The sequence below is a fragment of the Terrapene carolina genome, unplaced genomic scaffold (genome assembly GCF_002925995.2).
Source record: "Terrapene carolina triunguis isolate 2854851 unplaced genomic scaffold, T_m_triunguis-2.0 Scaffold62, whole genome shotgun sequence".
NCBI classification, from domain to species: domain Eukaryota; kingdom Metazoa; phylum Chordata; order Testudines; family Emydidae; genus Terrapene; species Terrapene triunguis.
The window spans coordinates 9,215,108-9,229,683 of record NW_020664413.1 but is presented as its reverse complement, the minus strand read 5'-3'; the positions used below and the strand labels follow the sequence as shown (position 1 = coordinate 9,229,683).

General features: G+C 42.8%; 1 protein-coding gene across 1 annotated transcript in view; it reads right to left on the bottom strand.

Annotated features, from left to right (window-relative positions):
* The window catches only part of PDIA5 (protein disulfide isomerase family A member 5), a 121,594-nt gene that overhangs the window by 69,068 nt on the left and 37,950 nt on the right, over positions 1-14,576 (bottom strand). The window contains exons 4-8 of the mRNA XM_024205723.2: positions 13,675-13,758; positions 12,835-12,880; positions 8,590-8,682; positions 7,165-7,225; positions 2,290-2,357 (exon numbers count right to left, since the gene is read on the bottom strand). Coding sequence (XP_024061491.1) covers positions 2,290-2,357; positions 7,165-7,225; positions 8,590-8,682; positions 12,835-12,880; positions 13,675-13,758 — 352 coding nt within the window. The remainder of the gene's footprint in view (positions 1-2,289; positions 2,358-7,164; positions 7,226-8,589; positions 8,683-12,834; positions 12,881-13,674; positions 13,759-14,576) is intronic.

Genomic DNA, 14,576 nt, shown 5'->3' with positions numbered 1-14,576 from the left:
ATATATATATATATATATATATATATATATATATATATATATATATACACACACACACACATATATATAATCTTGACCCAAGTCCCGTGACTTATTTGAAGATATCAAGTAGGGGAAAAGTAGTCAATGTGATATATCTTGATTTTAGTGAGGCTTTTGACACAGTCCCGCATGACATTCTCATAAACGAACTAGGGAAATGTGGACTAAATAAAATTACTACAAGGTGGGTGCACAACTGGTTGAAAGACTGTACTCAGGGAGTACTTATCAATGGTTCGTTATCAGACTGGGAGGGCGTATCTAGTGGGGTCCTGTGGGGGCCAGTCCTCAGCTCAGTACTATTCGATATTTTTATTAATGACTTGAATAATGGAGGGGTGACTATGCTTATAAAATTTGTGGATGACATCAAGCTGGGAGGGGTTGCAAGCTCTTGGGAGACAAAATCGTAATTCAAAATGACCTTGACAAATCTGAGACTTGGTCTGAAATCAACAAGATGAAATTCAATATAGACAAGTGCAAAGTAATACACTCAGGAAGGCAAAATCAAATGCACAAGTACAACATGGAGAACAACGGGTTAAGTGGCAGTACTGCTCATAAGGATCTGGGGGTTCGAGTGGATCACAAATTGAATCTGAGTCAGTAACGTGATGCAGTTGTGAAAAAGGCTAATACACCCCAAAATGATATTAACAGGAGTGTCATATGTAAGACATGGAGGAATTGTCCTGCTCTTCTCAGCACCCGTAAGGCCTCAGCTAGAGAACTCTGTCCAGTTCTGGGCACCACACTTTAGGAAAGATGTGGATAAATTGAAGAAAGTCCAGAAGACAGCAACAAATAATAATAAAAGGTTTAGGAAACCTGACCTATGAGGAAAGGTTAAAAAAACTGGGCATGTTTAGTCGTGAGAAAAGAAGACTTAGGACGGACTGATAACAAATATGTTAAAGGTTGTTATAAACAGGATGGCAATCCATTGTTCTCCATGTTCACTGAAGGAAGGACTAGACGTAATGGGCTTAATTGCAGCAAGGGAGATTTAGGTTAGATTAAAGCTTTCTAAGTATAAAGGTAGTTAAGTTCTGGAATCGGCTTCCAAGGGAGGTTGTTGAATTCTCATCATTGGAAGTTTTTAAGAACAGGTTGGACGAACACATGTCAGAGAAGTTCTAGGTTTATTTGGTCCTGCCTCAAGTGCAGGGGGCTGGACTTAATAACCTCTCAACGTCTCTTCCGGCCCGATATTTCTATGATTTTATGATCAATGCTAAATCTTATTGATGTAACATATAATTCACCTATGAAACTCACTGTTGCAGGATATTACCAATGCCAGTACTTTAATGAAGTTCTAAACATGATTGACATTGCTATGAATACGAACATTCTCTGCAGTTATAAAAGCTAAGATAAAATTACAAGGTCAATCAATCCTCATCCTTCATGACAGAGATTGATCACAAGCTGCAGTCAGGAGGAATTCGCCCTCCCACCAGAGTATGATTCCCTGTTATAAAACTAGGTGTATTATGGGAATTTAAGTGTCTCTCTGAAGCATCCAGCTTTGGTCATTCTCAGGATATGTCCACACTGCAACAAGAGATGTGACTGCAGCTCAGGTGGACATACCCACGCTAGCTTTAATTTAGCTACCTCTCTAAAAATAGCACAGGCTAGCTGCCCAAGTGCAATCCCACCCAGGATCTTGGGCACATACTTGGTTATCACCCACGTTGTCATGGCTTCACTGCTACTTTAATGAGCTAGCTCGATCAAAGCTCGCTCCGGTACGTCCACACATGGTGCAATTCCACCTCCCATTCCAATGCAGACGTACCCTCATAGACAGGACACCAGACTAAAAGGACTATTAGACCCCAATCCTGCAAACTCTTCCTTAACTTTACTCACATGACCAGCCCCATTGAAATCAACAGGATTACTCACATACTTAAAGCTAAGTGTGTGGGTAAGTGTGTGCGGGATTAGAACCATAGCCTGTCCTGGCAAGAGTCACACTTGGTGTAGGAGGTGAATGAGTAAAATCTTGTGCTCCACAGTACAGAAATCAAGACCAAACATTGTGAAAGGATTTGGAGTCGGGTTTGGGTTTTGTTTTTTGTTTTTTTGGAGTTGCTTAAAATATTTCTCATCCAACCTGAAATCAGTTAAAATGTCCTGCTTCAGTTAATATGTACAGTCTTAAATATTCAGATGATAAACTTAAGGGTTTTTTTTGTTTTTGACATTTATACATCTTGTCATCCTCTCACTTACATATGTGCCTTTCAGTTCTGTGGCTGCCTGCTGGTAAGATGGCATCATTCTCTTACAAACACCACACCCTGGTCAAAAAGGGGGGAGAAAAAGACAAGGCAAATCATATACCAGTAATGACACTATTTCATACATGAAATCTAGCACATCAAAACAGTGAAAGATGAAATGTTTTCTGAAAAACAGCTTCAAATCTCAAAACATTCTAAAGAATATCAAGATTAAAAAAAATAAAATCACTGTTTATTCCTTACCTACTTTACTAAGCCCCTGAGATTATTTAACATCTCTAAGAGAATTACTTTTTTGCCATTTGGGTTTGGCTTTGCATTTCACTCATCCAGATCAGCCAATTTCATACTCAGTTTCACATTCTGATTCCAGAGGCAGTAGTGTTGTGTTTGGGACCATGATAATTCATAAAAATTCTTAAAATTTGAAACAGTTATCACTGATATTTCCCCCCAAAATTTCAGCAAAACATCTCTCTTCATTTTTTATTAAAACCCTTTTTCTTCCCTCGCCTCCTCACTTAAAGAAAAAATTAATTCTAAATTCTGGACCTAAACTGAGTTCTCAGTGTCCCTTTAACTGAAACCATACATACACACACTTACAATTAAAGGACCTGATCCTGTATTCTCTAGGCACTCAATATTCCCACTGAGCTGGGTCCAATAGGTATCTGGGTCTCACTCTACATTTTAAAAGTCACTTGTCAAGATCCAAGTTCAAGGTCATATGTGTCTCCCCAAACTTGCACTCCAGTGCAAGAGCAATCAGAATCTGGCCCTTAATATGGAAAAATTAGGGCACTTCTGATTCAATCCAGTGTAACAAGTCTTAAGAATTTAATCGAGGAACCCTTCCTTAACACACTAAGTGGACATTAAAAAAACACTAATGCTCATTTGACTACTTAGGAAAGGTGACAGTTCAAAGAAGATCCTCCAGATGCCAGACAAGGCAGATTAGCTAGCAAAAAAGAGAAGACATGGGACTGGCATGTGCTAAAAAGCTGTGTGTAGATGATGCTGTAGGAGGTTTAAGTAGATTAACAATAAATCACCTTGTAACCAGCAGGTTTTTCCATTGCCAAGTAAACTGAGATGGGGGAGAAGACGTGACTAAGTTCTCCTGAGTCAGATGAAAGGGACTTTTATCTGAATGACTCCTGGGACTGCAATGCGACAGTAGTCAGCATTTGTCTTCCAGCCAGCAGTGAAGAGGAGAAAAAGAATAAGCAGTTGCCCTGTACGCTACATGAGATCACCCCCAAAAAGATCTGTTAATGTTTCTGGGGAGATTTTGGCAACAGCAATTCAGGCTTCCCCACATCAGTGTGCCTCATCCCCAACCAGGGGGAACATCCTCTAGGAGAGAAGGGAAAAGGATTCAAGTTTCCATGGCTATTCCACCCTTGGCGTGAGACTGACCTTGGCTGAGACTGGTACAAGGGGGCTAATTAGTGCCAGTTAAGAAGATTTCATAATGCGCATGGCACACCATCCATTTCACTGAGGCCTAAACTGGCATCAGCCACTGTCATGCAGTCTGCTGAACAGCCAGCAAATGGCATCCTCTGTCAGTCATTTCCTCCCACAAGCCGTTTTCATTGTCCTCTCACCAACGCTGACGTCTCTTGCTCTATACTTCAAACTCCTTTCAGCAGCCCTCTGGGCCTCAGACTGTCCTGGCTAGTAACCTCCGTCGTCCCCGCCTTAACCTTTCACTCTCTTCTGAATTCTTTCCTAAAAATCCAAGCATGCACTGGTCTCCTCTACCTTCAAAAATCCCACCTGCCTAACTCACTTCGGCTCCAAACTCTCAGAACACACCATCTACAACAGCTGCCTTGAGGTCCTCACCTTCAACTCCATGCTGTATTGCATCTACCATCTTTCAGCAGTGAACTCCCTGTTACCCTATTACAAACTTCATCGACTAGTATCTGTCCTTATACAGACTTCTCAGTGTAGCTTTGTCACAAGGGCTCATTTTGTGCCAGGTATTTGAAACAGGCTAGGGTTTATTTTAACATTGAACAGTCACTGATCTTTTTCTAACAAACACTGAATGTGACTGCATCACTTTGTAAATTTAATCAAGAGACCCAATCAAGAACTTAATTTTGTTGTCGTCATCATGAGATATATCCTCCAGCTGTCTGGTCACGTTTTTGCTTCTGTACTTCTTTCGCAACTTGTGCTGAGAACACCAGACTTTTGCAGCACACATGATCCCGCACCTCTAGTGTATGCAGACATCTCAGTTGTGTTGTTCCTCCACATTCACGGCAAGCAATTTTGATCTCTGTCATTTGCTTATTCCTCCATTTTGTCTTTGTGCCTTCGAATGAATTTTTAATCAGATGCACTTCAATTTTTGCAATGCTCACTAACCTTTCCATTTTGGAAGCCCAGGACTATAAATATCCTTCATTTGTTGCAAAGTCAGGTCCATTTCCTGCAATCATTTTGCACTGAACTGGAGTTATACCACAAATAATTTGGTCTCCAATTAGTCCACCTGCTAGTTGTTTAGATTTGGCTTAGTTGCACAGGCCTGTAACAACCATCAATGCTCTCATGTGGCAGCTGATTTCTCTATGGAAAATGAGCCTTTCCTCGCCCCCCTCCCCACCAATAGCTTTTAGTGTGCATCACTGTATTCTTAGATTTTTAAATTACTTTATTTAGCAGTTTGCAGATACCTTCATCTTCCCACTCACTAGCACATACTGAAGATGTCTATTGCCTGTGAGTCTGCCACAATGTAGCAAAAATGGATGATTTCACCATCTTTGATTTCTCTGCAGTACGACTTGCTTCCAAGAAAGTTTAGAAGCACTGCAGATCTTAGTCAGGTACCATCCCAGATGGAGGGATTTGGGACCCCATTCTTATCAAAGGAAAAGTTTTTTTCCAGCTCTGGGTAATAACAGTGTGAAACACAGGGGTGGTTATAAAAGACTGATCCAGATTTCCCTTTTCCAAAAACAAGACGTCGGTCAGGGCTACAAAAGGTTCCACCCACGCCATGTGGCAGCAATCAGTATCTGCACATTCTGATAACCAGTATTTTAACATGACTGCTGGATGAGTTTGGTCTTTCTTGAGTAGGTGGCACAGCGAAAGGGAAGTAGAAGAGTGGGAAGAGAACCAAGTCAGAAGGTTAATGTTAAATAAAAGACGAGGGAATGAAGGATTGTGAAATCAAAGAAGGGTTAAAAAAAAAAAGTAGGCTTCTTTGTAGAAGTTTAGAGAGCAGCAAAAGCATTACAATAGCGAAAACTAGCAGGGGTTCAAAAGCAGCAACACTGGAAGCGGCAGTGTGTCTGGGAAACAGCTCAAAGGGAATGAAGGGTCAAGTAATGCGCATTTCAAGAAAGGACTGGTTGTGGAAAACAATTATTAATGAAGGAGGTAAATTGCGAAAGTGTTCTGGGGCTCAGGAATCTCCCTAGAGGAACGAGTTACCGACTTAGGGAAGGCATATCATCTCACCGGACACAAGGCAGGAGGCAGTTGCTGGGAGTTACAGTACATGCTGCACCTCAGAACATGACAAGGTCACGCAGAGATGACCCGGAGAATCTCTCCACATGTGTAAAGTTTAAATGAAAGGAGCTAGGGTAAGCTGCAGTGGTAAGGGAAATGCGCTCTTTTACTGAGCTATTAGACCAAGTCCTGGGCAGTTCCTAGCAAAGCTCAGATGGGACTAAATGTAGAATTACATACCCTGGATGAGGAAACCACTTTGGGCCACTCATTAGGAAACCACAGACAATGCTGCCTTGGGATGCTCGGTATAACACAGCAAAGCAATGATCACCCAACTGGAAGTGACACCTAACTCATCACCAGTTCCACTACCAAGGCTAATGCAGCAGTGCTTTTCTACCTTAGATCATGTGATCGCTCCTTTTTCACAGCCCGCCTGTCTTGCAAGTGGGCAATGGCTCTAGTGCAATGGTACTGAGCATTAAAAGGGCTGGAAAGTCTCTAGGTTGCTGAATGGAATTGCAAGGAGCCACCAAATAGCAGCAGCGCAACATTCACACCCAGCGATGTTCGCAGCGTGACTCAGTCACCGGGCATTGATACAACACAATGTCAAGGTGTCACACTGCTGTCATTTTGTGACTTGTTACAACTCCACCTGACACACTCTTTCCCAAACGCTTTGAGGGATCCTGGCAACTTGGGTTCAATTACTCAGCACCCCATGTTACATCATGTATGCAGCTCTCCTGAGCAGTACTCTGTCCCCTCTGCCTGACACAAGGAAGAACATATGAAGCTGCAGCCAGAGCCCTGGTCTCCTTTGGAGATTCGCTGTTCTCATGGGACCAGCTTTTCATGGGCTATGGAGAAGAACACTGCAGAAAGTAAATAAAAATATGAACAGTATTCACATGCGTCCATAGTACTGTAGAGGGCAGAGTGCTGGGCACACACAAAAGTATATGCGTTATTAAGTCATATGCACTCAGCATACCAAACAGGAATAGAGCATGAGAAAACCAGACAGGACAAGTAGTAAGAAAGTGATGTGAAAGTGTAGTGACTGAGACCGGTACCAGCAGGCAGTGGAAAGAGGCACAACTTGTGGAAAGAAAAGGGAAACAAATTTAAAAGAAGTTTGATTGGCCAGGAGAGTGATAGAGTGGATGGCAGGGGGAAAGAGACCAGAAAGAAACCAGAAGACAAATGCTAAAGGCTGTACAGTGCAAGGAGATGAATATTAGTCACTAAAGCGTAATTAATGAAGAAAGTGGAGAGCACTCCACTCAGAGGAGAGCACCTCTGGGTAGGGATGATGGTTGATCAGCCACAGGAGTGACAGGTTGATAGGAAATACCAGATCACGTACATGGGGCATAGAACATCATCAGAAGAGGTCTGTCTTCTTTCTTTAGAAGCCTTCTGAATTCCTAAAGTATAAACCAAACAAAAACCGTTATCCATGAAACAGACACATGCATCAGGCCACAGTCACTTTTATCTGTGTTCAACTTTAAAAGGCAAATAATGTATTAAAGACACTTCCCCTTGTTTGCTTCATTATTTAAGGGGGGGAAATCTTGTAAAAAGCCAAAAGTCGAATCACTTCTCTCCACTCAATTCCGGCTTAGAAAGAGTTAATACAAATTACCACGGGACTGGTTCACTAAATACCTTACGAGAAATTTTCAGTGATAGGATGTAGAAATTACACTACCTGCCGACTCTCAATAGAGGCTTTTGGAAGCTATAGGATAATAAACCCGTTTTCCAGCCTGATGCTCTCAAAGAAAACTACTCTGATTTCTTATTAAGGAGCTGGACTCAATAAAAAAAAAAAAATAAAAGACTTTAGCTTCCACACCATGAAAGCCTAGGCAGGGCCATGAGAGGCAATGAGAATAGATTTTTCAGTGCCGGTATGGTGGGAAAACGAGATGAAGTTTTTAAATTGAATGTGACCCTGGGAGAGCTTGTAATGGAGAACAAAATGGTGAACATTAAAAATTAATCTTCTTACAAAAACTGAATGTCAAAATAACTGTTCCTTATATCAAAAATGAAAGCTAGATATGGATAAGGCTCTTTATGAAACACCATCTAAAGCTCAATCAATTAAAATTTTAAAATCAATAGACTGGAAAAGCATACAAAACATCAAACTGATCATTACTGGAGATCGCACTGTTACCACTGCAACCACCCTGTCTTTTCAAAACGAGAAATACAATTTTACACATTCACAGCCTTCCCACTTAAACGGAGAGGAAGGCTGGTCTTGTGGTTACAGCACTAGGCAAGCACCGTGGAGATGTGGTTTCACTTCCTGCTTCTGCTGTAGACTCCCTGCATGATCTTGGGCAAATCACTGAATCTCATTGTGCTTTATTGTCAGTCTATAAAATGAAAATAGCATTACTTTCTCCCAGGCTGTCTCTCATATCTTTATTTAGATGTAAACTCCTCATGGCAGGGACTGGTCATTTACTGGGTGTACAGCTCCTAGCATAATGAGGCCCCGATCTCAGCTATACTATTGCAATACCCACAATGGTTTTGCAATTCACTAAAAGTAAGGCAGCATGCTGCAGCAGAAACAGGAGTCAGGAGATCGGACTCTGCAGTTAATGTGAGATGTGAACTTGGGAGAGTCACTTAAACAATCGGTGCCTCAGTTTCTTCTTCTGAAAAGCGGGATAATGGTGCTTGCTCACTTTTGTAAAGAGTTTACACACTTCTTACTGACATTACATTAAAAATACAGACACACACTTTATGTATCTGGTTGAAGTACCTTTTCACTGTCCACATGCACAACATCTTTGGCTTCGGGATCCTCTTCCCACAACGGAGCTCCTTCCGGATCCTTTAGAAAAGCCACCACTGACTGCGATGAATGGAAAGACAACAAGGGGCTTTTAAACATAATTGCTACCAGAACAGGAGGGATACCATCCCAAATGCCATCTTTCCACTAAGCTGACTTTTCGTCTTCCCTTTCAGCAACAGCTTTTGCCATTCTGCCCTAAAGCTATACTCTTTAATGCAGCAGAGGGTTCCCGGGTAGGGGAACTGATGCAGTTTATCTGAACAAGGGTGGAAGGTGCTGTTCAAAGGCATGAACTCCTTGCATGACATGAATATCCCAGGTCATCAGGGCTTGTTCTCTCCGTATAGCTGATGGAGCCATGGCAGAAACAGGTCAAGAGATGAGCATGATCAGGTTAGAGGATACACTGCTGCAAGGATCCTCCAGACCACAGCGGACTATTTCAGCAGGACTAGATTCTATAAAGCAGCTCCCCAGCTGCTCCCTGGCCTGGTGGGCTAAGATGCCTCCCTTCCTTCAAGCCAGATTCTCATTCTATTCAGGCAGCTCACGTTTGAGAAGTCTAGTGTACTCACAGCCACACATAGTTAGCACGTGCTCAGCTGGTCAAATTAAAGTCTAGGCTTGAGCTCAACCAGTTTAGCTGGTGTTGAAGATTTGTCTACTTGAGACTTTTCAGACACGTTAGCTGACATATGCTAACACCCCACCTTTTATTCTGGTCTAGACAAGGCCCCAGTGATATTCTTACAACCCTTTTGCCTTCAGTGGGGATGCAACAGTGTAACTGACTGGAACTCAGCACAACAATCTGTTCATGATGGGCAAGAAGAAAGATTCCGGCGGCATCCCAGTTGGCTCTGAAGGGCTCAGGGGAGGGAAAAGCAGTATCTGTGTATTTTAGTTACTCGAGTCAGCAGACAGGTCTCTTAATACATCCAGGGAGCAGATCTGCTGAGTAAGGAGACTTTACATACTCCGGCACTTTTGGGAGAAGCAACACACATTACCACGGTGGTAACAGAGATGGGTCCCATCTAGACAGGCCAAACCATCTTATAACGTAATTGTAACTGTAGCATAGATGGCACTCAGAAGCTACGGGCAATAACCTCTCTGACCAATGCTGGAAGAGGGCTCTATAGCATGCGGGGGAGGTAGGGCAGGTGAAAGAGAGGTAGGAAGGGAGAGAGATCTTCTGCAGTTAAGAACCATACATTAGATTCTGCTCTCTCAGAGTTGGCAGAGTTTGTCTAGATCTCAATTATACATCGGGGAAGAGGTAGGGGGTCAATCTTTTAACTGCTATCAAGCGTGATTTCAGGAATTCCCATGTGCCAAGTTCAGCTATGTAGAAACAGATGCTGTTAGAGGATGAAGGATTAAAGGGATTTAATTCATCCAGCCTCTCTCTTGCAGCCAAAAAAAAAAGATGCTGTGTCATGTTTTCTGGCAGGGGTAGGCAGCATATTGCCTTCCACTCATTCCTCTGCTCAGTGGAGCTGCCGCATTTCCTGAGCATTTTAAAATAACCCTTTTAATCCCAAGAACATAAAAAGCAACTACAAGGTTCCTGCATTCCCAGGTTAGGGTTGGAGATCTGGACAAGGTCCATCCACTGTGTCAGGGAGTCCGTAGCAAACACTGTGATTAAAAACACACTTTGATCTCGTCGCACAGACAGGACCAAGTTGTGCTTTAACTGTTTTCTCAAACCACACCAAAGCTTTGAACTTAACACAGATGTAGCACAGTTCAGGAACCTGGTGTTGTCCACTCTATATTGCAAGATCAAACCATGTTTCAACATGATGGAACCAGGTTCCCCAGCACAGTGGTGAGCCCCATATAAGCTGGTTGTTAACTGGCCATCTTATGGAAAGTAAACCATAATGCATCAGGATGCTAATAAGAGGCTTATTATCCTTTAGATTTGACACACAAATATTTCAGTTTTAAACACGGACTTGCAAGAGCAAACTTGATTCAGAGATAATACCAGGACTAATTTACCAGACTAGCACTTCTGTGTATTCTCTTTGCTATTATTGAAGAGATTTGTGTTTTAACAAGTTTTATCCTTTACAGAACAGGAGAAAATTCCCTTTCAGGTAGTTCCTGCAGTGGAGGCTTAAATTCCAATCCTGCATTTATGGCATCCTGGCCTTACACTACAGAAAACTACAAGTTAGACAGTATGGTCGATCGATCAATTAAAGCACATGACTTGGAATAAAAAAAATCCTGGTTTATTGCCACTGAGTTGCTGTGTGATGTGGAATAAATCCCTTAACTTCTTTGAGCTTCAGTGTGCCCATCTGCAAAATGGGTACAATAACCTACCTAGCTGGGGTATTGCACCACTTAGTTAGTTAGTGTTTGTAAATGCATGGCCAAAATGCAATTGAGGGAGATATATCACAGCCTATGCAAGATGAAATAGGAAGAGGAGAAGACGGGCTATAAGGGAGAAAGCCCTTGCCAATATACACATAGCTCTGAGTAGCAAAGCTAGTGAGAAAGTTTATGAAAGTCATGTTGAATGATGGACTGATGCTGAACTGATGCATTTGCAAGCTAACTTTAAAGACACTAAACTGATAATCAGGAGTATGGTCTTTAAACATAGGGGCAAGATGGTACCTGGATAACTCCTTTTCATCTGCACTAGAGCCAGATACCCGCTTCCTTGGGTCATCAATGAGTTGCTTACCCATCTTCAGTAGGCAGTGGACAGGGTGGATGGTAGGGCCATGTAATCCAGTCAATAAGGGTCAGGGGAGGCCCAAGAAAGATGTGCCAAACAGGGCAGCGGGAATGGGGAAAGCTCCCAGCAGAAGCTGAGAGAATAAGTAACAGCCCATAATGTTTAAGAATGTACCTGCTCCGCTCTCTAGTAACAGCACACTAATCCCTTCGGGGGCATGCGCATGCCTTGCGGTTTACCATAGCCCATCAGCCAGCACTGCAGGAGCATTTCTCCCTTGTTGTGGCAACATTTGTAGGGGATATGGGGTGATTCCTGGCAGCCATCAAGACCTTTATTGAACAGGGTGGAAAGACAAGTGCCCTTACCCAACAAGGACTGAAGACAGGATAGTAGACACTGAGTGCTCCCCGAGGACCATGGATTCAGCCCTCTGCCCATCTCAAAGATAGAAAGCATAAGTCCGCTTGGAAATCCTGGCTTTAAAGGGAACATGCAGGAGTGGGCTGAAACATGCAGCCAATGAGCACAGCTCCCACAGGGCAAGTTCATGTAACCCACATGCCTCAAGCTCTGCAGGTTTGTTCATCTCCAGTTCAAATCCCGGCCTGAGGCAAAAGGGAAAAGTGAATGCCGTGGTGTTAGCCTGGGCATTAGTCCACAAAATGCTCAGGCGAATCCCCGCTCACAAAGCTAAACCTGCTGGGAGAGCAGGAGGTGCTGCAGGGCTGGATGGAGGAGCTGCAGCAAAGCTGCACAGGTAGTGTTACTGCAGGTCTGTATCTGGTGCAGTGGCAGGGCTGCGGAGGGCCCAGCACCAGGATAGGAAGACATGTTGCCGGTTAGGATGCAGGTTCCCTGCCAGGGCTTCATAGGGGAAAGCTTTGCAATGTCTGCCCGACCTACAGTGCTTTTAATCTACTGCACCAAAATTCACACATTTATTTGAATTTTTGACAGTCTTTTTCCTTCTTTTATTGTTCCCATAGAATTTTGCTTCCTGTTGGTCTGTGTGAAATCTCCAGGAGGAGAAAGAAGGTCATTTTGTTCCCGCTGTGCTCAGGGCAGATCCATATGAATCTAGGCTGCCATAATCAGATCAGAGAAAAGGCCATTTCATCTCCCTTTAAAGCTCATATCTCGGTGGCTAGAACAACAGAGAAAGTATTTCCCAAAATGCTGTCCAGCTAACACTATTAGTTACACACTGCCATCGACAGGATCTCACGGCAAAACAACATATTTGTTACCAGCCTGCAAGTAAACTCACAGTTTATGTTGGTTCTATCTTGGTAATCATATCCAACTTTTGTGGATATGTAGCTGACAGACGCATAGAGACAGAATGACCTAAAGGGTTTCAGCTGTTTGTGAAATTTACCCTCTCCCTGCCGCCTCCTACACAAAACTGCAAAAGCCAACATCTGTTTTTAATCCACGTACGTCTCCCCATCCCTCCACTTTCCAGTGCCAAAAAAAAAAAATCAAATATTTAAATTTACCTTCAGTGTGACAGCTCGGTTATATTCAGTATGAAATGCACCATCCCTGTTGAATGAAGAGTGGGGAACAGTGTTAACTTTCAGGAATGTTGCTAGAAATCATACAGCTGTTTATCCTGGCATCTCGTTAGCCAGAATAAAATTATCCTACTCAAATCACAGAACTGTGTGAAATGTACAGCAAAGCAATTAAAAAAAAGAAGGGGGGAAGCTTAAAGCAAACAGCTCTCTAGTGAATAATTTCTTCTGCGAAGCCTTAATGAGAACATTTACTAGAGGTATGATCTTAGGAGATGCAGCTGCTCAGCACCTCTTACATTTGCAATATTGCAGCTCTTCTTATGAGTAATAATACACAGCACTTTTCATCAACAGATCTCAAAGTGCTTAGCAAATGATGTATGTATTATTTCAGATGGTGCAACTGAGGCAGGAAGTGACTTGCCCAAGGCCACCCAGCAGGCCAGTGGCAGAGCCAGGAATAGAACCTAGGTCTTCCAGGTCCCAGTCCCGTGCTCTATCCACTAGGCCACACAGGCTCCCTCAGATTCATACCTCTATTCATATAGGGCCTGATTCAGCAAAGCATGTAAGCATATGATTACATCCCATCAAATTCAATACCTTAGTAAATTCACCTTTAATGGGACGTAAGCACATGCTGAGATGCGTAGTTAAATAGGGGCCTGGACTGCTTTAAATGTCCAAGTGCACAGTGGCAAGCTAATAAACCCCTGTACTAAAGTGCAATATAATATAATACAGAACTAATAATGAAAGTCATTATACAGTAGCTTGAACAATTAGTAACAGCAAATCTCATCCCAGTCCTACACTTACTTATAATGCAATAATTCCACCCCTTTCTCCTTTGAATTAGGATCTGCTTTCATCTTCTTGCACACTTTTCGGCTTTCTGCATCACTGCAAAATACAGAGACAAGAAAATGTATGGTTAAAAAACAAAATCAAAATGTGTCCAACATTTAAAATAAAATGCATAGCTCTGGTTTCTCATCAACTTTGCTGTGATTACTCGTAGTTTAGGAACCTCATTCACTTGAGTCTCGAGCAACAGTGGTTTCTATCAAAGTTGCCAAGCATACTGGAACCTTGCTGCAGCCAGCTCTGATTCTGACAGTTTGTACATGGGGCTGAATGATGATAAAACGGGGACCAATAATTGCGGTTCCTGCCCAGATTCCTCTCTCTTAGAACTGAGTTTAGCTGCTACATGTTTTAGTGTGCAGGCAGGACTTCAGTGCAGGTGACTAAGAGAGAGATTCTAAGTTCCACAAAGAATGTGTCCACAGCTTTATTGATGGGTTGGGTGAGCAAACAGTGTTTCAGGAAGGGATTTGAATTAAAAACAACTTTTTGTATCGGGGTAGAAGGGAATTCCAGGCAAAAGGGGCGGGCAGCATGCAAGGAGTGAAGACAAAAGTGGGAAAAGGCTAGAGGCGGAGTCAAAGGGGCAAGAGGGGGCCTGGGAAGAAATAAGACAGATGTAGACGCTAATTCAGGAAAGCATCCCTGTTCAGGAGAGCAATTCAGCATGTGCTCAAGTCCCGTTGAAGCACATACTTAAGTGTTGTCCTGAATTCTGCACAAAGATCAGAGTGGAGTTGCATGGAGCCTTAAAGGTTGACGTGAATGTGAAAGGCAAGAAGCTGCCAGTGAAGGAATTTTGCAGAGAGGCCAAAAATGGTCGGAGTGGCATGGGAAAAGGAGGATTCGCATCG